Source organism: Convolutriloba macropyga, chromosome 8, assembly GCF_964194025.1.
Source record: "Convolutriloba macropyga chromosome 8, txConMacr16.3, whole genome shotgun sequence".
NCBI lineage: Eukaryota > Metazoa > Xenacoelomorpha > Acoela > Convolutidae > Convolutriloba > Convolutriloba macropyga.
In genome coordinates, this window is record NC_134475.1 from 37166379 (window position 1) to 37190881 (window position 24503).

Genomic DNA, 24503 nt, shown 5'->3' on the forward strand with positions numbered 1-24503 from the left:
GATCATGAGACTGAACTGACTAAATTTTTCGAGCCGAAAATTGCCTCTCCGGTTGAACTCGGGAACACAGTTTAAAGTCTAGAAGATCCAAAAAGTTTTAAAGAAAACGAGTCAAAACAGTACTTTTTTTTGTCACGTATTCTTCTGGAAGAAGCTATCGGCAAAGACAGAAAATGCAACAAAAAAAAAATCGTCCTCAGTTTTCTGCCTTTTGTATGATCGTAAAAATACTACCAAGCTTGCCGATAAATTGCTCAAGCAATTTCTGCATCAGCATCCACAACACGACCATTAACGGCGCCCTATAAACTTCAAATTTTGCTATCAGGGGTCAACTTAAAATTATTTGGCCACGTTAAACCTCATAAGGCACTGTATCTGATTGGATACCACTTAATCAAAAGTATATTAGGGCAAAAAGTTTTTTAAAAAATAGAGCTTCAGAAGAGCAAACTGACTTCATTGGTGCAAGACCTTGCAGCTGCCGAGATTTGACTTTAATTGAAACTGAATTTAAAATTTATTTAAGACATCAGGGGAATTTCTACGAATCCTCCGGGGCCTACCAATGAGGGACTGCTGCCAACCCCTTTGTTGCAATAATTGATAATGCTAAAAATGTACTGGAGAAGTTCAGCTCTTTCAAAAGCATTGAGAAAAAACACTGTTGTCATTCGATTACACAAAATGCTAAAAAAGTTCAAATTGGTGATTTCCGAGTGCCGGAGTTAAGAGTTAGGTGCCAAATGCATTTTTATCAGAAACACTGAAGAAGTACTTGATTTCCATTGGAGAGTTGCATAATAAAAATTGTTCATTCTGAGATCTGAAAATTATATGTATCTCCTAACCATAATAAAGAATTTTGAGCAAACCTAAGATTGAACTTGTTCTCGGAGCTTTTTTTAGAAAATGTCTTTCAGTTTTATTTGTCAATTTTTTGTGAAAGCACAAAGGCTGTTCCCTCTTTTATTGAAAAAGCTTCTATGCCACATTTATTTGTCTGGTTTTTGATGGTCGGCGATCCCAATTCAACGCCTTAACTGTGGATTTATAAGAGTGTTGTTTTGCAATTTGGCTAATAATAAATGTCTAGTATATATAGCGACTTTTGTGATTTAAAATCCGCTTCAGACCATTCAATTGCTCAAGACAACAACTGTTTTCACTTCAATGGTAATGGTCATTCACTTCACGGGTTTCCGGCGTCAGTGCGTCACCTGTATCATGACGCTCCGATATTGATCAGGTAAAAATGGATTTGGAAAGAAACAAAAACAAATTTGAGACACTCATCAAAAGTCCTTAAACTAGGGAAAACTGTACGTCATTGATTCCAGCTCATGTTTTGTCACAACAAATCCCGTGGGCACAGATAATGAGTTCTGGGTGAAATTAGTTGCCTCTAAGAATAGTAAAATGTTTCTCTAGGCCTATTATTTTAAAAAACAACCTAATTCACCTGGAAGACTTGTATCCAGTTCCTGCTTTTTGAATTTCATATTTTGATGCATATAAAGTATTTTATCAAAGCTTTGTTCAAACTATGTATCGGAGAAAACAAAACAGTCGTTCGTGTTAGTCCAATTAGGATAGAGTTGTGGGGGTCCCTCTGAATGAGAGCCAAGCGTTAGGGTGTGTTATTACTGGCTGTATTGCTTTTTCCATCGCGATCATTTTTAAAATGGCAATATGTCGTTCCAATCACTTCATGTCTGCCTTTGTTCATTTGCTCATGCACCTTCTAAAAGATTTGCATGCATGACGTCATTTTCATACTTAGGGGCAAGTTTCCATTCCTATGAGTTAATTTTTACTCACTCTCAAAACTGACTTTGCCACTGTCAAATTGAATTTTGCGTACTTTTGTTGAAGATGGTAAGTACCTATCAGTGTATGCTACGCTGATTGAAGCTGGCTTGAGACCAAAAAACAGAAGCAACAGGAATTTTTATAAATTTCGCAAACCAAAGTATGTATGATTTTTGAAATACTAAAGAGTTAAAAGTGAAACAGTGCTCTGATTGTGAACAATATTTGCTAAATTCATTGGCATCTTTAAGCATATTTCATAGGCGAATCTCAAAACAAGCTTGCGGCCTTTTCGAAACTTCCCGGGGTGAGGTGGTAGAAATATGACTCGACAAAAAGTCGTCTGGGGGGTGTGTCATTCCGGGTCGTTAAATACACGGACCCGGAAGAAGTTAATGACCCGGTAAGTCGAATCATATATCTGGTATTTCGGAACAATGACCCGGTCTTTCTATTCCTAAATCTTGTATTTCAGAACAATTTCTGATTGTTCGCGCTATTTCGCACAATTTCGCACAGTTTCGCACAATTTCCCGGAGTTTCGATTCATACTTCAATTATTGTCTGGACTGTCGAGTCATGGGTGTTTTGCGTCTGGATCGTCTGGTTCATACTTCCACGACCTCAACCCGGGTTATTTCGATTGCACTTTTATCGTTGCCGCCGCTGAACACTTTTATCGTTGCCGCCTAATCTTGTTTTTTTTCTGCTCCCTTGTATCTAAGCGATTCGAAGTGAGATAAAAAGCATGTGTTAGGCTAACGTTTGCTTTGTTTGGGGAAACTTACTATAAACATGAACTCGACGTAAAATCGAGTCGTTTTTGACAGTCAAAGCGACAAAAACCAACGAATGCCATCGCGGATCAAATACAAAATCCAAATAATCCTACCACAACTGCGCCGAGTTCGATAAGTAACATTTTTGAGTGTGCATCCGCGTCACAAACACTTGCCACTCAACAATCGGTCGTCGCATGCATTCCGAAAAGGCCAGCCATAGCCGGATAACCAATACAGATTTATATCAGAGTTAGCAATTGGAACGGTCTCTCCAACAGGCCTCAGAGTTGCATATGTTGAAGATATCAATCAAAAGTAATATGGATATGAAGATGAGAGAAGTCAACAAGATTGTGATGTTAAAATAAAACCTAAAATTTTTGCTTAATTAAAACATTCTAAGAACTCTTTCAACTCTATTTTAGTGATACCTTTTATTAGATATGACAAACAGCACTTACAAAAGTTTTTAGTTATGATAACTAGCAAATATCGTTATCTAAGTAGTTCCATATTGCTATATAATTAATACACTGTTAATGAATTGTAGTAACTCATTTTTTGTCGAAGAGGAATTGTGGTACGGAAATAATAGTAAAAACTAACCTAGTACAACTGCCTTCATTTGATTTAATCTAGTTCCGCGAACGCTTCTGTGTTCACATAAATTGGGTTCTCTTGCTGTCTGAGGAGAATTATTGTTCAATTGTTCAAATTGTATGATCTAGTAGTCTATTCAGATCAAGTATCCAGTAAAATTGATATAATTTTGAACTTTTTTCCGCGGCGCGTATTCATTTTTGAATTTTATCAAGCATTCGCTTCGCGTGCGTATTATGTAAAAGTTGTTTCTATTTTTTTATTGTTAAGTCAAAGTTAGTCAAAACAAGCGTGGCAAGGTCTGATAACACAAGAGTGCGTTAGGCTAATGTTGGCTATGATATAAACAACTTTAGGATTACTGATTTATAACGTCAAGATATGCCTTTTTTGTCAAAACGTTCTCAAAAGTAGTACTTTATTTCAAAAAATTATGTGATCCTGTGGTTTGAGGAGTTGTTGAATATTGCTCACACTCTTTTTGTTGCATTTGCTATCTGTAGGAATTGTAAAACAACGGAAAAATTGCTTTGGGGTCTGAACTTCAAGTGGTCACGTGAGAAAAACTTATATTGGGTCTAGGCTGGTCAAAGCGATAACACAAGCGTCTGTTAGGATGATGTTGTCTATGATATAAAGAATTTCGGGATTAGTGATATATAACGTCAAGTTTTGCAGTTTCCACAAATCATAATCAAAACTCGTTTCATGTTTCCATTATATGATGTGAACCCCTGAATTCAGGTGTTAAATGTTTCTCATTCTATTTTCGCAACAGGGACTATCAAAAATGCATTTTTGCTTTGTCAATACGTTAAAAAATGGTCAACGAGAAAAGTGTAGTTGGCAGTTCGGAAACGCTAAAAATCGCCTGTTCTTTAAAGTGAATATTCTTGTTTTTTTCTTTATCACTGGGTCTAGGCTGATCAAAGCGATAACACAAGCGTGTGTTGAGCTAGAGCTGGCTAAAGTATAACAGTTTTTAGGATGTGACAAACATCGTCAGGATTTGCACTTTCGTCAAATGTTTCTCAGAATCCTTTTAATCTTTTCAAACATGATGTGACCCTCTTGGTGGAAGAAATTTGGTATGTTGATCACAATCATTTCGTAGCATCTCCAATGTATACAATCGTAAGACAATGGAAAAATTTTATTTGGGGTCTGCACTTCAAGCAGCGCTACATGAAAAAAAGCGTGGTTCGAAAACGCAAAAAAAAATTGGCTGTTTTATTGTGAAAAAATTTCTTATTTCGTTTCAATTGAGTCAAGGTGCGTCAAAGCTGGGTCGAGTTGTTGACCGTTGCTCAGACTTCTTTCGTGGTATCTCCTATCCATAGAAATTTTAATGTTATGATTTGCGCTCAAAAGATCAGAAGTGGTACTTGAATGCGTAGTGCAGTTTACATAAGCAAATAATTTGTCGGTTTATATTCAGAAGCCGTTCCTATTCTACAATATTGGGTCTGGGCGCGCCAAAGTGGTTGTGGTATAATACAAAGGGTTTTAGGATATATGATTAATAACGTCAAGGTTGGCATTTCCGCAATTAATTCTCAAAGTTAAATTCAAACAAAATACTTCTGCCTCGAAATACATCTGACGAAGTTCACACGAATGTGAACATTAACCAATAAACGTTGGTTAAACCCTCTTAAACAAGTGGGGGCGCGATTCACTTGCAACCTGCAACCTGTAAGATTGACGCTAAAAACTGGCTAAAGCGCAAGAAGGGCAAACAAGGGAAAACAAGCGCAAAATTAGAGTGAAAAAGGATAATGAAAAATAACCAGGGTTGGAATTGGACAAAAAACATCTTAAATTACTTTTAATTCAGCCTAGAGTTTTTTTTCTGAATATCGATCATAAATTTTTCGTAGCATCTCCCATCCTCAATATTGTAAGACAACGTAAAAATCTGCTTTGATCGATACTTCAAGAAAAAAAAAGTTAAAAACAATGCAAAAGTTCTTGACTATTGGGTCAAGGTGAGTAAAAGTGATAACAAAAGCGTGCGTTAGGCTAATGTTGTTTATGGTATAAATAATTTTAGGGGTAATTATATATATAACCTTAATTTATTTACTTTCCTCAAATGTTTCTCCAAGTTTTTTTCATTAATCAAAAACCTGATGTGACCCTCTGCGTCGTAGTATTTCTTATTATAAAAAATGTAAAACAGCGGAAAGTTTTGCTTCGGGTTCAGCACTTCAAAAAAATGTCAGAAAATGCAAAAAAGGTCTACTTTTTTATGGAAAACATTATTTCTTTACTATTGGGTCTAATTGGGTAAAAGTGATAACACAAGTGTGTGTTAGGCTGATGTTGGCTATGACATAAGCATCTATGAGACTAGTGATATATAAAGTCCAGTATGGTGTGTCCCTTACACATTCAGTATTCCAAAAATTATTGTGTACATGAGTTAGTGTAGTATGTAAACGCAAATATTTGGTCTTCGTTGAAAGTAAAAGCTCTTCTTATTTCTTCAATATTGGGTCTAGGTGCGTCAAAAAGTTATGCAAACGTGTGTTAGGCTAGTATTGGTTATGATACAAAGAGGTTTAGGAATAATGATTAATAACACCAAGTCTTGCACTTTGTCATATGATTCTCAAAATTAATTTAAAATTCTCAGAATATTACCGGTACTGCATAATTGATTGGAAATATTTAAATCGCTAAATATGTAAATCATATTTGATGCATTATTCTGTTAAAAAGCTTTACGTACCATACAGAATTCATTGAATATTCACCTGCTGATCGCCATATACAGATGACCGATTGACTGAAAAAATTTAAAAGCTGATAAGGACTTTCCTAACGTACGTCAGACACGACATCTTACGAATATGAACATTAACTGATGTACGTTGGTTAAATCCTCTCCACCAGCTGGGGTAGTGATTAGTTTCCAACCTGCTGGGAAATTGACGCAAAAAACGGGAAAAGAAGGAACGCAAAACAGGGGAAAACAACTGAGCACAAAAACAGAGTGAAAAAGGAAGATAAAAAACAACGCAAGAAAAAATAACAACTCAAAAAACAAAGCAGAGAAAGCAAACAAAACAAATAGATGACAAACAGTAGCATACCCAAAATAACCCCAAAAAAACCGCTATTGATTCTCATAACCGCGATTTTGTTTGGAATAAATAAATTTCAACCAGGTGAAAAGCTCAAAAAGTCATGCATAAAAAAACTCTTTCAAAAAACAGCAAAAATAGCTATGCAAAGATTTGGTATAAAAATTCAAGCATACAATAATTCATAAATCCACCTTCAAAAGTAAAATTAGAAACAAAACCAATTCTTCGCAGCCTATCTCTTCTTTTGTCTAAAAAATAAACAGCCTGAAAATGAATAAGTTATCAAACTTCAAATGTTTGCACTTATATGAGATTGATATCAAACAAAATTGAAAAATGTGCGCAATCATTTAAATAAATTATGCCACAACAACATTTTGCGTCAAGAGTTCTATCAGGAGCAAAAAATTTTGACAAAACTTTGTTGAGAAGTCAACTTTGTTTTGAGAAAAAGTGTTTTGTTTCTTTGTGATGTTGGATCCTGGACTATCTTGTATTCCACTTAAAGATTTTTAAAGGAGTTGCATAAAAAAAGCCTAGGTTCTTTCTTGCGTTTCAAAAAAAAATCTCAAGCGCTTTTTCTTGTGGAATTAGACAAATTAATTAAAATGCTCGTGAAATGATATTAATCAAATCAGAAACTAAAAACAGAAAACATTAAAAATAATATTTGTTCAAAAATATTCTAAAGCGCCAAACATTTTGATGCCATTTTTAGTTATAATTAATCCTTTCTTCTAATGAGGTGCTACAGGAGCTAGTGTCTATACAATTAGACATTAGAGCTAGTAACTAAAACTTGACAAGAAGAAAATTAAGGAAGCGGTCATCTAAAGTTCGGCTTTATGGATCAATCGCGTTTCTATTCTTGAATTCGTCTTTATGGCTCCGTTCATTTCAGATCGCTTTATTCCGCATATTTTGTTCAAAAAAATTTTGAACAGAACCGTCGAAGAATAAAACTAGCCAAGATAACTCAAAAAGAATTCACAATGTCGAACAAGCTGTGACATAAAAAATGTTAATAAAAACGCCGTTATAGTAGCCGGCTGAAAAGATGATGGCGGCTATTAAAAATAAATAAAAAGAACACTTTGTATAAACATTGAAACGCTTCCTCATACTGAGTACACAATAAATCAAGAAACCAGTAACAGACAATGCAAACCGTGCAAAAACTGGAAATATTGAAAGTCGTCAGATTTTTTTTTTCAAAAAAATAGTTGTTTCAAATTAAAAACCAAGATACATACTTAACACTTAATCACAGCATCACTTGCATTTTTAGAAGCCACAAATCAACAATTAAAAATTTGTTGGGTATAAAGGGACCGATAGAATGCAAATGAAGGCAAGACTCAAAAGTTCAACAAAAATCTCTAGCAATCAAGAATAACAAATTCTAAAAGTCAATGGAAGCAATATCTATAACGAAATTGATTGATATGCCAAAAGTATAACAAATACGCGGACAACTAAAAAACTCGCTAATGGTTTTGGAAACGAAGTGTCAAAGTCATGAAAAACACTAACTTTGCACTAGAACTTACGTTTATTGCCTCATTAGCCAGCAATAACTGTCATCAGTACGACTAAGTGTTAACACAGCAGAAAACTGGGCAAGACTAAAAAAATCGCTGTTTTTTGTGAGAAAAAAAATGAAAAAACAGTTTGCGAAAGAGTTATAAACAAGTTATTAATTTAAAGTATTATATAGTTTCTTTTACGCGTTATAAGAGAGCCAAGAAGATTAGTCAATATTAAGACTAAGAAACAGTACACCAAAAAACAGAAAAAAAAACAAAAAATCAGTGCTAGGCTGACGGTGGCTTTCAGTAATACAAGCTAGAGGAAGCATATTGTGACCACATGATCTAGCTCAATTAAAACAGCTGCACTGAAATTGCTGCTTGTGAAAAAAATTTCAATTGAATTAGAACGTTGAGACAAACACATAATGACGTGCGCATTTCGTTGCAAACACTACAACGAACTAATCGATTAAAAAGCGCTCCACCAATATTGCATCTCGAGTCGTAAAAATGCAACGCCTTAAAATAATTCAATTTCTTTGAATTAAAAAATTTGGGAGCACAGTAACAGCTGGCTGCGGAGATGACGGTGGTCTTTTAAATAAGGAAGGCAAAAAAAGAGTAAAAAGAAGACAAAAAAGCGAGAAAAAAGGCGCGACAAAAAAAAACTTTGTTTGCATCAAATATAAGAAAGCAAAATGTCATGCTACTGAAGGATAAAACTACTGAAAGTTGGGAAATTGAGAAAATTCCGCAAAAGCAGTCAATGTTGTCCTCAATTTTTTATTTTTGTGAAATCTATTTCCCCGAGATCATCAAAACAGAAATTAGCCAGTGCTAAAAAGCGGCAAAGAGAAGTATGCTTGCCACTCAATCTCATTTGGATACAGAAAACTGAAATTATCACCCAAAAATCTGATTAAAACACATCAAGAAAAATTAGTACAGAGGTTAAAAGTAGCACAGAAATCTACCATCTGTCCAAAACATCTAAGAAAACATTTATTAGAAAAAATAACTTTAAAGGAAACAACTGTTCTTAAAATGCCGTACGCAAAAGATCGCTCGCAAAGCCAAAACTTTTACGCACCTGCTTTTCTTGCTCTTTCTCTCAAATATTTTATAAGAACTGAAAATCACTCTGCTCCAATTTCGTTCAGCGGTTTCACCCAAAAACCATGTATTCAGTTCCAGTAGCTCGTGTTTTATCGTTCAAATTATCTTTTGAAAATACACTCAGCCAATACTCCTCTACGAGCCGTAAACATACGGCTGCCCAGTAGTATCCAAATCATTTGGATGGTAAACAAAGAAGGGCACCTAAATAATAGAGGTCGGTTTGGGTAGCTCCCCGCGGCTATTAAAAACTTAGTCGGCTAGAACTCAGATAGATTGGGTCGGAATTAGATACGCGTACCGCGTCTTTAAGTCTGTTATCTCGCTCCGAAAAAGAACTGCTGACAATTGATATAGATTTTTTTAGACTAAATAGCAAAAACAATATCTAACAAGAGACATGCAAATTAACAATAAGTTGGAAACAGACCAAACTAAATTTTAGACTGAGAACTAATCAGTTTTAGGGAAGTTCGGTTTAAAACCACGGTAACCAAGCTGGATGGCATTTTTCGAGAGCATTTCCAGTATATCCATTTCCTCCGTTCGATCGTACATTCTGAGACAGCAAGTATTTTAAGTTTTCGCTTCCAGTTACGCTTTCGGAGATCGAATGCAGCTTGATTATCGACGCTTTTATTGCACCATCTCTGTTGTTTAATAGAGCCTCATTTGGCAAGCTGTCTGGCCACCCCTGAAATGACATGAACAATAAATTCTCTGAACGCTGAAACCGTTTAATTCTATGTTTCTCTCAATGAACAGCTATTTGACCTCAACAGGAATTTTTAAGTGCCGACAAAACCCAACTCAAGTCGGACAAATTGGTCTCGAGCGACAGGTGGGGGCTGTTTATTTCTGTCAGACAACTACAAAAACTAAGGAAAAGTCAAACCAATTATAACAGCAGGGTCAAAGTTTTGAGATTAAGTTGTCTCCTCAAAACAGTTCTCACGAGAGACTAGTAATACCTAGAGACTAGCGAGCTGTCAGGCTCTAAGAGCTGCTCCGGCTTTACCTGTATATCTTCCTTTTGAGAACAAAAAGTTAAAAGAGTCAAACTTAAAAAACCGGTCAAAATTTTACGCAAAAAGTTGAACAACCTGCGAACTAGGGTAAACGGAACGACATAGCTTGCAGATAGTCAGAAAATAGCCGCAATAGTTTCGTAGATTCGCAGTCCCAAAAACATGGTAAAAGAAAAATACCAAAAACGAAACTTTTAGAAATGCTGACCTGTTGTATTTTAAGAATGTTTAACGTATTGATGATTCTATCAGCTGCCCTTAAATATCCATCAGTTAGAGTGACACACACATTTGACTTTATATCTTTGGAATGGAATTGGAAATTGAGAGGAAGAAGACATCAGAAACGGATTGAAAACTCGAAGCAAAAAGCTAGCTCCTAGTAACTCTTCAGAATAAATATATCATTCTTTTGAACTAATTGTGCAAGAAGACTCTTAAAACTGGATTCCAAAAATAAAAAAAAAACCTACAGCCAACAATACAACTTTTTTAAAAACTCGGACATCTTAAAGCAGACTGTCAAGTATTGAAAATAAAATTCATCGAAGTGAAGACAATAAAATAAAGATGCTTGCGTCCAAAAAAATATTAAAGTACGCGTCTATTTGATTGTCTTCGCACGTAAGATTCACTCTAGCTTCTCAATTGGAGAAAAGAAAGAAATGTTGAGAAAAATGTGGAACAAGCTGCGAACTAACGTAAACTAAACAACACATAAAATACATGAAAACCCTCCGAATTAGCATAAAATTCATATGAATTTCCAGAAAAATTAAAACCACTACCAAAACCAGCCTAAAATTAAAACGAAATCATAACCACACCTCAACCAAAAAAAAAATGAAAAAAAAACTGCTTTAAAATGGCAAACGTGAACAAAAAAATTCGCTCTCTTACAGAATTTTTTTCACACCTCAATTTTCGCTCTCTAGAATTGTGATATGAACCAAAAACCACTCTCTTTTCGCTCCACTCTTCCTTTTGTTCAGCAACAAAATCACTCCAAATGTTTTCACGTGTTTCGTTTCCTGCTTCAAAATTCACTACAATAAAATTGATTTATAAAAAAGGACTTCACCAATACTCCTCTTCGAGTCGTAAAAAAGACAGCACCCCAATACAATTAAAATTCTTTGAATTTTGAAAAAGGAGAGCGTCTAAATAATAGCCGTTTGAGAGGCTGACCGCGGCTATTAATAAAGTACATAGTTGTTTTTCATATATGAATCAGTCTGAATGTTTTAGAGTGCACTACTCCTGATCAGTATAATGCCGGTTTTGGGTGTAACCGCCATCAAATGAGTAAATGAACTTTTTCCTTGTGAAAATTTGAAATAATAGCCTATGCTCACCAAAACATTTTTGTCTTCAAGAACTAGTACGTCTTGCATAATGGCGGACAAAAACGCTTCGAACTTGCAGTGTGGGTCAACCAACGAAAAACAGACGGCCAGAAAGTTCTGAAAAAATGGTCCAGATAAACCAAGTGGACCCAGCACATCCACTAAATTTGGCGTGAGACGCATCGAGAGGTCCAGTGGTGTTTTGGAGTTCGCGGAAGGCGACATATTATTCCTGAAGCTCATTTTAGTTGGAACCACAAAACCTGACTTCTTCACAACATCCATTGAATCGAGTTCGAATGGCTGAAGATTGATAATATACTGCAGAACTGATAATACTGAGAGATGTCCAGTGAACTGAAATAGAACATACTTATACATTAAAAATTAGCATACGGATTTCCATCAAGAACTGTCATATTACTGAAAAGAATTGAAAGATTGTGCCATGCATAACTGTTTTACTTAAAGTTTTACGTAGAATAACGTTTGATTTGATAGTACTGAGCGGATCGCAACTGACTTTCTATGCAATAGCGGTGCGCTTACGCATTCATGCGCAGCTTTTAAGAGTCAAATGGGTGGTTCATTTCCGTAGGTTTTTTCCCACGGGTAATTCTCCTATCTAGCTTTTTTGGGAACCGAACTTAAACCAAAAAATTTGTGCTCCTAAGGACTTGTCAAACCAAATTGAAGGTAATTCAGAAATTGAAAGTGGCATTTTGGTATCAATACCACAATTTTCTTAAGTAACAAACAACATACTTGTTTCCTGAAAGTGAAATAGTCAGTAGGGTCTTCATAGACACTACAAACCCACTCTCTCAATCTGGATTTCGGCACCAACGTGTTCTGAATTCCGTTGAAAACTTTGTTCAGCTGGGATTCCCATGCTGTGGCTGAGCCTCCTCTTAGGGACATCTGGTCAAAGAAAGTCTTCACTGGTGTGAAGGGATCAAGGTCTTTGCTCATTAGACACTAAACAGAGACACAGTAAATAAGGAGAAAACATAACCGCCGATTGCAGGAAAATACCCGCCGTTGATTCCCATAACCAAGATTGGGATTGAAAAAAGAGAAAACTAGGGAAAAAATGATTTTCGTACAAACAATTTTAAAGTGCGAACTATATTGACGTCATGTCATTTTGGAGCTGAACATACTCCGGTTTCGTAGTGAGACCACACAGGGGGCTAGTATAAATACCAATAAACAAACATTATTAGAGATGCTAACTAAGAACAAAGTTCGAGTAACGGGCATCAAAAATCGGGCTTTATGAGTTTCTATTTCTGATTTCGTTTTTTGATACTGAATCTGTTCATTTTGAATTGCTTTGCTGAGCAACTGCTGTCTAAAAACACTTTTAGCAGAATGAGAGAAGAGTGAAACTAGCCTAGAGAAGTCAAAAAGATTTCACGTAAAATGTTGAACAAGCTGTGAACTAAGGTAAAGCGAAAAATTTTTATTTGACGAAATAAAAAAACATAGCAGGACAAGTCCTGACGTACAATTCAAAGAATTTGCATTGCCTAAACAGAAAACAAGACCAAGAACGGACTATGAATGGATTGGAAAAACCATCTAGAAAAAAATTGATCCAAAAAAACGAAAAAACAGTAAAAATCAAAGTTAAATTGCCGCATGTGAACAAAAAAACCACTAGCGAGAAAGCGAATTTTTGTTCAAACACCGTTTTCTCACTCTACGTTAAATTTAGAGCGGAAAAAATTCACAACGCAAAAGCACTCGCTTTTTCGCTCCACTTCCTGTTTCGGCGTGACCAAAATCACTACTCCAATTTGACTTCAAAAATCATGAAAATGTGTGAACAGATCTTAAAAAAAGACAGCGCCCCAATAAAATTCAAATTCTTTGAATTGTAAGAACATAGCAGGACAAGTCCTGACGTACAATTCAAAGAATTTTCAATGACTAAACAAATAAAACTAGACCTAGAACGGACTATGAGTGAATTGTGAGAACCATTTAAAAAAAATCAGATCACAAAAATAAAAAAGACATACCAACCAGATTGCCGGAAAATAGCCGCCGCTGATTCCCATAACCACGAGTGGGATTGAAAGAAGAGAAAATAATGAAAAAACAAATTTTTGTAGAAAAAAATTTGAAGTGCAAACTATTTTGATAACATTTTGTAGTTGAACATACAACTGTTTCATTGTGAGACTATACAGGAGCTAGTATCAATTACAATAATCAATAGAGATGGTTACTAAGCCTTATAAGAACCAAGTTCGAGCGACAGGCATCTAAAATCGGGCTTTATGGGTTTATCTCGTTTCCATTTCTGATTTCGTTTTTGATACTGACTCTGTTCATTTTGAATTGCTTTGCTGAGCAACTGCTGTCTAAAAGCAACTTTGAGCAGAATGAGAGAAAAGTAAAATTAGCCTAGAGAAGTCAAAAAGATTTCACGTAAAATGTTGAACAAGCTGTGAACTAAGGTAAAGCGAAAAATTTTTATTTGACGAAGTAAAAAAAAATAGGAGCGCTATAATAGACGGCTGAGAAGCTGAGGTGGCTATTAAAAACATGAAATCAATGTAAAAATATCGCATGTGAAAAAACCACTAGCGAGAAATGGAAATTTGGTTCAAACAAAAAACTAGGCCTAGAATAACCTATGAATGGATTGGGAAAACCATTTAGAAAAAAATCCATCCCAAAAAACGGAAAGAAAAAAAACAGTAAAAATCAAAGTCAACTTGCCGCATGTGAACAAAAAAAGCACTAGCAAGAAAGCGAATTTTTGTTCAAACACCGTTTGCTCACTCGTTTAAATTAGAGCGACACAATTTCACGCCGCAAAACCACTCGCATTTTCGCGCTATTTCCTGTTTCGGCGTGACAAAATCACTACTCCAATTTGACTTCAAAAATCATGAAAATGTGTGAACAGATCTTAAAAAAAAGACAGCGCCCCAATACAATTCAAATTCTTTGAATTGTAAAAAAATAGGAGCGCTATAATAGCCGGTTGAGAAGCTGAGGCGGCTATTAATAACAAGGTAAACATCTGCTTTTGACTATGTTAGAAAAAGCTTCAATTAGGAATACAAAAGCTTTCTACAGATTAGAGAAAACAATATTGTCGAAAAGATTTTAGATTGCATTATTATTGTCGCTGCATTGTCATCGCCGCACGAAAAGACTTAAATTGCAACTGTTTTCAACTGTCATTATATTCGACTGAGCACTCACGGGATCTACTTCGAAGGTTCCTCTGAATAAAGATCTGAATGAGTATGTATGAGGAACGACTATGGAAAAAATTTCGGGCAAATTCGGGGAGGCTCGGGTCATTACGTTCATTTTTTATTCCTTCTACGACCATTAAATATCACACAATGAGCTTCCAGCCCTTGCTCAGCCCAAAAAGCAAACGATAAACGCAAAGATCAAACATAGCCGGCAGATTGCCGGAAAATAGCCGCGAGAGACGCTTCAGGCCTTCCAAGGACTTGAAGCAACTAAAACAGATAGACAGATTGATCACCAGTCCTTTAATAGACCACTAGACTTTTTGGGTTAGATCCGGTCTGTCATTTTTATGAGACACATACGCTCTATAAGGAAGAAGCCCTAAGGAACCTTTTTCAAAAATAATATTCAAAACCATAAACTCAAGACTCTAATACTCAAGAATTAGGGAAAATGGGTTTGGCAATACTTAGATGCGCACTATTAATCTAAATAGTAGATTCTCATAAAATTTAAAGTTCATTAAGTGATTTCACAAGTCATTTTTTTAAGTGATGTTAGTTCCCGGTAGCTTCATCACTCTAAGTACTTGAAGGACTACCAAACGTGGCTAAGGGCATCTAATGAAACTGGATGCCCGCTGAGCTTAACCTGTTTATCCTGTTTTGAAAGCTCAAAGTCATGAAAAGTCATCAAAGTCAGGGTAAGACTAAACAAAAATCTGTTAGACGAAGTAAAAAAAAACATAGCAAGTCCTGAAATACAATTCAAAGAATTGAATGAAAAACTCAGAGGTACATGACCTGACCAGCAGATCAATTGAACAATGCCAGCCAGAACACAAACAAAATCATCTCTAAAAATTGAGAAACAAACAATCAAAACTAAACAAAAATATACTCATTGCTAAAACTCTTGAAGCTTTTGAACCTAAGGCAAAATTTTTTCCCTTTAAAAATACGTCTTTCAAAAAAATTTTCAAAACCAATTTTTGTCTCTGAAATCGGTCCAGTATTATATCTGCAAGACCTGAAAAATATTCATTGGCCCTTGAAGATCAATTAACTCGAAAATGAACAAAAAATTTAGAAGAAATCAATTGCAAATTATAAGGAAATGTTGCTAAAAATTGTGCTATAAATATCTTCAGGATCATTTCTGGGTCTCTAGGGGCTATCCAGTAACCCAATTCCAAGCTTTAAAAAACTCATTGGCTCATAGATCGATAGGCAATTTTTTTTTAGAAATTTCAAATTTCAAAAAAAGAAATTCGTTCTTTTAAAATGTTGAAAGCCATTCAATTGCCCCCCAGCAACTACTTAATAACATACTACCAAACCCTGAATGAGGTTACCTGGCTACTGAGGCAAGAAAGAAAAAACACAAATGTTTTGAAAAAACTTGAAATTGCAAGTTTCATCCAAAAACTTCTAGAAGTCGAAAGGTTAAATTGTTGAAAACAAATCCATTGAAACTAAAAATCGTGCAGTAATTTTTTATCAGAACGTGGAATATGTTTTCTCGCACTTGAGAGTGGACGAATATCAAAAACTGACAAAAATTTTCGGAAGCCTGAAAAAAACTGCAGGTTTTATCAAAAAAATGCTAAAATTCGAGACATTAAAAGGTTAAAAATCATTCCACTGTTACTAAAAACTAAGCAGTGCCCTATTAACAAACCTCAAAAACCATTGCCTGGTCCCTGAAGCTGGAAAAACTGAAAAAATGACGAACATTTTCAAAAACTTGAAAATGCGAATTTTGTCAAAAAAAAGCTAAAATTTGCGATAATCAACCAGTTGAAACCTATTCAGTGGCAACTAAAAATTTTTCAGTAACTTATTATCCAACACATGATGAAGTTTTCTGTCCCCTGGGACTCAAACAACTTGAATAATAACAAATGTCAAAAAATAGGAAAATTTGTTTTAAAAAAGCAAGTTTTGTCAAAAAATAATAAAATTCATGATGGCAAAAACATTAAAACCATTCCATTGCCACTAGAAACTATTCAGTAATCTATCATCAAACACTTCATCAAAACTTAGAGGAGGTTTATTGACACATAGGGCTAAAAAAACTCAAAAAATAACAACAATTTTCAAAAAACCTGAAAAAAATTGCAAAAATTAGTATCATTTTGCGTGCTGGGTTTGTAGTACCAAAACATATAGCTCATAAAATGGCCATTATAAGCAATTTTGTCTCGCAAATGGTCTTCATCAACAATTAAAAACTTCAAGCTAAGACTAATCAAAACAAACATAGCTGGCAGATTGCCAGAAAATAGCCTCAATAGATTCGTAGATCTGCAGTCTCAGAAAAACCAGTTAAAGACAGACCAAAAAATTTTTTTCATTGAAGGCTAATATGTATATTTTGATTTAAAATCTGTATAAGTTATTGCTGCCTCTATTAGCTGATCTCAAATAACCTTCATTTAGAGTGACACACACCCATTTGACCTTATCTCTTTGAATTAAAGTAAATAAAAGTCAATTTCAAAGTGAGGAAGTCATTTTTGAGAGTGAAGTAAGTCAAGTGCGACCAAAAATTTAATCGAGCGATTGAACAAAAAACTCGCTCCACTGAGAGCGAAAAATGACGTCACACACGCACTTCAGTTGAAATTGCATGAACGATTGAACAAAAAGCAGATTTCAAAAGTTTGTGACGTCATATGGTCGTAACAAAAAAACAGCCATTAAATATCACACAATGAGCTTACAGCCCTTACTCAGCCCAAAAAGCAAACGATAAACGCAAAGATCAAACATAGCCGGCAGATTGCCGGAAAATAGCCGCGAGAGACGCTTCAGGCCTTCCAAGGACTTGAAGCAACTAAAACAGATAGACAGATTGATCACCAGTCCTTTAATAGACCACTAGACTTTTTGGGTTAGATCCGGTCTGTCATTTTTATGAGACACATACGCTCTATAAGGAAGAAGCCCTAAGGAACCTTTTTCAAAAACAATATTCAAAACCATAAACTCAAGACTCTAATACTCAAGAATTAGGGAAAATACGTTTGGAAAATACATTTGGCTAAAACAGATAGACAGATTGATCACCAGTCCTTTAATAGACCACTAGACTTTTTGGGTTAGATGCGGTCTGTCATTTTTATGAGACACATACGCTCTATAAGGAAGAAGCCCTAAGGAACCTTTTTCAAAAATAATTTTCAAAACCATAAACTCAAGACTCTAATACTCAAGAATTAGGGAAAATACGTTTGGCAATACTTAGATGCGCACTATTGATCTAACTAGTAGATTCTCATAAAATTTAAAGTTCATTAAGTGATTTCACAAGTCATTTTTTAAGTGATGTTAGTTCCCGGTAACTTCACCACTCTAAGTACTTGAAGGACTACCAAACGTGGCTAAGGGCATCTAATGAAACTGGATGCCCGCTGAGCTTAACCTGTTTATCCCGTTTTGAAAAAAAGCTCAAAGTCATGAAAAGCCATCAAAGTCATGAAAGTCAGGGTAAGACTAAACAAAAATCTGTTAGACGAAGTAAAAAAAACATAGCAGGACAAGTCCTGAAATACAATTCAAAGAATTGAACGAAAAACTCATACGTACTCTACCTGACCAGCAGATCAATTGAACAATGCCAGCCACAAACAAAATCATCTCTAAAAATTGAAGAAACAAACAATCAAAATTAAACAAAAATATACTCATTGCTAAAACTCTTGAAGCTTTTGAACCTAAGGCAAAATTTTTTCCCTTTAAAAATACGTGTTTCGAAAAAATTTTCAAAACCAATTTTTGTCTCTGAAATCGGTCCAGTATTATATCTGCAAGACCTGAAAAAAATTCATTGGCCCTTGAAGATCAATTAACTCGAAAATGAACAAAAAATTTAGAAGAAATCAATTGCAAATTATAAGGAAATGTTGCTATAAATTGTGCTATAAATATCTTCAGGATCATTTCTGTGTCTCTAGGGGCTATCCAGTAACCCAATTCCAAGCTTTAAAAAACTCATTGGCTCATAGATCGATAGGAAATTTTTTTTTAGAAATTTCAAATTTCAAAAAAAGAAATCCGTTCTTTTAAAATGTTGAAAGCCATTCAATTGCCCCCTAGCAACTATTTAATAACATACTACCAAACCCTGAATGAGGTTACCTGGCTACTGAGGCAAGAAAGAAAAAACACAAATGTTTTGAAAAAACTTGAAATTGCAAGTTTCATCCAAAAACTTCTAGAAGTCGAAAGGTTAAATTGTTGAAAGCAAATCCATTGAAACTAAAAATCGTGCAGTAATTTTTTATCAGAACGTGGAATATGTTTTTTCGCACTTGAGAGTGGACGAATATCAAAAACTGACAAAAATTTTCGGAAGCCTGAAAAAAATTGCAGGTTTTATCAAAAAAACGCTAAAATTCGAGACATTAAAAGGTTAAAAAGCATTCCACTGTTACTAAAAACTAAGCAGTGCCCTATTAACAAACCTCAAAAAACATTGCCTGGTCCCTGAAGCTGGAAAAACTGAAAAAATGACGAACATTTTCAAAAACCTGAAAATGCGAATTTTGTCAAAAAAAAAAGCTAAAATTTGCAATAATCAACCAGTTGAAGCCTATTCAGTGGCAACTAAAAATTTTTCAGTAATTTATTATCCAACCCCTGATGAGGTTTTCTGTCTCCTGGGACTCAAACAACTTGAATAATAACAAATGTCAAAAAATAGGAAAAAAAAACTAAAAAAAGCAAGTTTTGTCAAAAAAATAATAAAATTCATGATGGCAAAAACATGAAAACCATTCCATTGCCACTAGAAACTATGCAGTAATCTATCATCAAACACTTCATCAAAAATTAGAGGAGGTTTATTGACACCTAGGGCTAAAAAAAACTCAAAAAATAAAAATTTTCAAAAAACCTGAAAAAAATGCAAAAATTAGTATCATTTTGCTTGCTGGGTTTGTAGTACCAAAACATATAGCTCATAAAATGGCCATTATAAGCAATTTTGTCTCGCAAAAAGTCTTCATCAACTTTTAAAAACTTCCACCTAAGACTAATCAAAACAAACATAGCTGGCAGATTGCCAGAAAATAGCCGCAATAGATTCGTAGATCTGCAGTCTCAGAAAAACTAGTTAAAGACAGACCAAAAAATTTCGTCTTTTCATTGAAGGCTAATCTGTATATTTTGATTAAAAATCTGTATAAGTTATTGCTGCCTCTATTAGCTGATCTCAAATAACCTTCATTTAGAGTGACACACACCCATTTGACCTTATCTCTTTGAATTAAAGAAAATAAAAGTCAATTTCAAAGTGAGGAAATCATTTTTGAGAGTGAAGTAAGTCTCAAGTGCGCCAAAAAATTTAATCACGCGAATGAACAAAAAACTCGCTCCACTGAGAGCGAAAAATGACGTCACGCATGCAATTCAGTTGAAATTGCATGAACGAATGAACAAAAAGTGGCTGTGACGTCATATGGTCGTAACAAAAATCTTGACGACGAAATAAAAAACCAAGAGAAGGCCAATAATAGCCCCAGCTATCACTGTGCGGCTATTAAAAAATTACAATAAAAAAGAAAAAATTGCACCATTTTGTGCCCAAAACTCCTAAAAATGACCTTTTAACCTTAAATAAAGGCCATCCCAGCAGCTGCACCACTATAAGCACTTGAAAGACTACTAAAACCCACTTTGGGCCTCTAATGAAACTTAATGCCCGCCTGGGTTTACCTGTTTATCCCGTTTTGAAAGATCAAAGTCAGTCATTGAAAAATATGTGAACACATCTTTAAAAAAAACACAGCGCACCAATACAATTCAAATTCTTTGAATTGTAAAAATAGGAGCGCTATAATAGCCGTCTGGAATTGCTGACGCGGCTATTAATAAAGCTTTGATATCACTTGAGACTCATGGGCGTACCTCTCTGTACACGTCATACATAGATTGGGATGAGCAGTTGTCCAGGTGCAGTCTCAAATTAGGTGCAAAAGTGGTAACAGCTGGAGGACTCAAGCATAACAGGCGTTTCGAAGTCTCTTTCCTTCTGTCCAGAAAGTACGTTTGTATCAACCTCATCAGTTGTGCAATCCTCTCGTCACTGTACCCGAAAGAACACTGTCGCTGGTCATCCGAATACAGAACTCGATACGCAAATACCTGAAACCCGTCCAAATTCGAAATTATTCCAACATCAATCTGCATAACTTGCACCTTTTTTGTATGAGATGTAGCAATTCAACAATCGTATCCTATTAGAATTTCAAAAAATCTACTGCACCACTCTTATCAAAAAGCCAATTTCAAAAAAGGACGCACAATTGAAAATTTTAGAAACCGTGTCATTGCTGTTGCAGCATTGATGTCTGGCCATTATTTTGACGATAAGAAGAAAATACACGCTACATGAGATTATATAGTTTATCAATATAGTTTATAGAATGTGCTTTTATCAATCAAACATAACCGACTAAACGTCGGAAGAATTGCTCTCGAACGACTAATGGGAGCTCTAATCAATTACAGCCTGCTTCAGTTCGTGTATCACGCCATATAATAAAAATTGGTCCGAAGTCACCTCGAAACTCTAGCCCTCCGAATGGTGTCTCTCGAAAAATCCTCGGATTTTCTAGCTAGAAATCAAATGTACCTTAACGGTATAATGCTGTTTGTAGGTCTTTCTTAGCCGTGAGGTGAGGCGATTAAGACGCCATAGGTGAATCAAATTATAATAGACCTCATTGATCTCGTTATTTTTCCACTTTGTTTTTAAATTTACAGTACAGCAACAATATTTCTCATTTTGTTCCTTTGAACATGCACAAGTAAGGATGAGTTCTCACTCTAACATAGCTTTTAGGACAACCACAGCCTGATCAAAATTGGCAACAATGGAGGCACCAAGCATAAAATTTGGACCAAAAAGGTGCTAATAACGGAAAACAGCAATGTTGGTCACGCCAAAGAATATTGAGAACTGGGGATAATGAGCAATGAGCAGTTGAAAAGTAGCCGGTCAAACCAGAAGCGTTAAAGCAATTAAAGCCGGTCAAAGCAATTAAAGCGTTCCAAAACGACCTTAAATAAGATCAGTAGAGGGGTGGTTCATTAAATATGTTAAGACGTGGATAATGTCTCCGTATCAAAAGTTTCTGTTTGATCATGTTTTCTGGAGAATATTTCTGGGAGTGGAATTCAGAACGTTTCATAAGGTTTCAAAAACTTTTCTTTTTCATGTTAAAGAGTGCCAGAACATAATGTGCGAACGAGCATTTTATGATTTCAATTCATTGGCCAAGGGACCTCCTCGTTATATTCTAACAAACCTTTCCGTTGGAAGCTCGGATGAAAATGCGCCTGATGATCCGTTTGTTCATAACTGCAATCTCCACACGCGGTAGAAAGCGTGAAACCTTGAGCGAGTAACTGGAGTTCTAAATAAAATTTGCAAGTTTACCCACTGATCGCTCAACTATCATATCTCAATTTTTCTTTTAAACTCGGTGACAATATACATGCGTGTTCTTGAAGCTATGTGGAATGAGAAAGGCGTCACCCGACATTTGTAGTGTGTGCAAAAGTTCATGATAAATGCAATGAAAACAACTTGAAACCAAATTTATTGTGAATACCTTTGTAGTATAGAAGTCTGCTGGAACTTCAACCTCGGCCGTCTCAGCCGAGAAGTTGTTGAGGAACCGGCATTTCTTGCCCATAAGGAAGCTCCCGCTCTGAGCACAACCGGCGGAACTGTGGTAGTTGCTATTAGCACCATTAACTGAACTATTGTCGCAGTGTCTCTTAGCTTTGGCCTCAAATATTCCGATCCACTTTCGAATTTTGTTGATGAGAGGAAGCAGCCTGGCTGAGTGTACATCACTAAAAAATATTAGCAACTTCAACTTAGGACACCTAAGAAACTAATTATGTTATGATAGAGACCGTCTAACAGATACTCAGACACGAAAAGGTTTTAAGTATGTTCTCCGAAAAGTCAAGATTCTGGTTTTTTTTAGTTTATAGTGCTTTCACCTGGGCTCTCAAGTGAAAGGTGCTGACACCTTGGGAGAGTCCCTTTTGATGCGAAGTGATTTTTATCATAATTATTGGTGTATGTTAATATCTCCATCAAAGAAATAAATTCTTTCTTTCTTTCAACATTGAAGTCTATTATATCAGATTATAACATTATTGAGGGATTGGTTGGCGTCCTGGAAAAACACGTCGTTTGACGAAAAGGAGGGGCTGAAACTTTGAAAATAGCCGGCAGACTGCCGGAAAATAGCCGCCATTGACGTCTAATATGATTGAAAGAAAAGAACAAAAGTGGCAAAAAATTATTCGATTAATTCAATTATTTTAATTTGGTGAAATGAAAAAGTTGGACACGAAGAATCTGTTGAGCTAAACAGGATATTAAGCTTAATATTAGCACTAATTAGCATTCGATTTAATCAACTCTCATAACAAAACGCACTATGATTTAAAGGCAGATTTATCGGTTCATTTAGTATTTAATTTGGCTACTTCCATTTTAAAAAATTAAACTTTATTAAAAACGTTTCAACTAATTTGAAGGTAAACATGGCACAACTCAATTTTGAGCTTTCGGCTTATCTCGAAAACGTTTCTCGCATCGCATTTCAGTTCGCACTAGGGGATACTTCGTTTGCTTTTACGGCCTCCCAAAAAGAATCCGATTATTTCATAAATTCAGTTGTTAAAACTACCACTCCACAATCCAGTTGGTTCATATAGCACTGGCAAATAACTTACAATTTAAATTAGCGGAAATCAGAACGTTTTGCTTCGAACCATGCACTCGGAAAACCTTAGCATATTGTTGAACCAAAATTGTACTTAATCTACCAATAGCCAGTCTACAGTAACAGGGAAATCTAGCAGCAGCACTCTACAGCTAGGAGATGCCACAGAACTCAATGATTACTTTCCAAAAACACAATAAACAAAAATTAATTTAATTACACAAATTTCTAATCAAAAGCTAAATTTCGCAAACTAACCTGAAATCGAAATCTTCAGTTATGCGCTGTTTGAGGTCACCGAACTCTGGATCCAGATATTTATATTGTAAAATGAATTCTTGATGCAAACGTGGAACCCACTCTGCCTCTGGGATATCTTCATCCTCGTTGAACAGAGACAAGAGAGAGTTGACGGCCGAGTAGGCATTCGCACCCAACTGTGTTCGTGATACTGAAGTACGCAGTTTGAACATGCAAAGTGGTAAACACGCATCAAAGCTTTTTTTTCGATAGAAAATTACCGGGAGAACATAAGATAACCATAGAAAATAATTGTTAAACCATACTGAAGATTTAAAATTTTTGTCAAACTCACTTATCAAAACATAGCCCGAAAATTGACGGAAATTAGCGGGCCACCGTTAACCCCTTCCCCTTGACGCTCATCGGGATTTTAACCGAAAAAGGAAAAAGAAAAACTATACAAAATGGCAGCCTTTTATTCCTAAATGTCAAAAAAAAAAATGTTCTTAATTGGTATGCAATTTCAGTTAGATGATCACGCAACTACCCTTCAATCAGTTTCTATACTTAAGACTAATAAGCTTACTACTAATGCCAGTTAGCCATCACTCTAATGAACTCTGACAACCTATTGCAATTAATGACCGGGCTTTCATTGGTTTATCTCGTTTCTTTTAATTTTGCTCATTTTACCTTAACCGTATGCACTATATTGCGTATATCGTTGCGTGACGGGATTTCAAATGCATTGAGTAGAAATAGCGGGCGAAGAGGGTCAGAAATCAAACATGAAAGTCAAACGTGGTCAAAAAGTAAAACGAATAAAAGAAAACATATCAGGACAAGTCCTGAAATACAATCGAAAGAAATGCATGAAAATATAAATACTATTCTACCTCACAAGCAGATCAATTGACTAAAGCCAGCCAATCAGAAAAAACAGTTTTACAAATTTAAGGGAAAAAAATG

The 24503-nt window shown here is 35.4% G+C and overlaps 1 protein-coding gene across 2 annotated transcripts in view; it reads right to left on the reverse strand.

Moving 5' to 3' along the window:
* Positions 1–9276: 9276 nt before the first annotated feature.
* LOC142344707 (transformation/transcription domain-associated protein-like) overlaps positions 9277–24503 on the reverse strand; it is a 143098-nt gene continuing 127871 nt past the window's right edge. For both annotated transcript variants that reach the window (XM_075396578.1, XM_075396579.1), the window contains exons 43-49: positions 23550–23742; positions 22158–22404; positions 21852–21959; positions 20449–20685; positions 12074–12286; positions 11318–11665; positions 9277–9628 (exon numbers count right to left, since the gene is read on the reverse strand). In XM_075396578.1, the coding sequence (XP_075252693.1) occupies positions 9413–9628; positions 11318–11665; positions 12074–12286; positions 20449–20685; positions 21852–21959; positions 22158–22404; positions 23550–23742 (1562 nt within the window). In that variant the 3' untranslated portion in view covers positions 9277–9412. The remainder of the gene's footprint in view (positions 9629–11317; positions 11666–12073; positions 12287–20448; positions 20686–21851; positions 21960–22157; positions 22405–23549; positions 23743–24503) is intronic.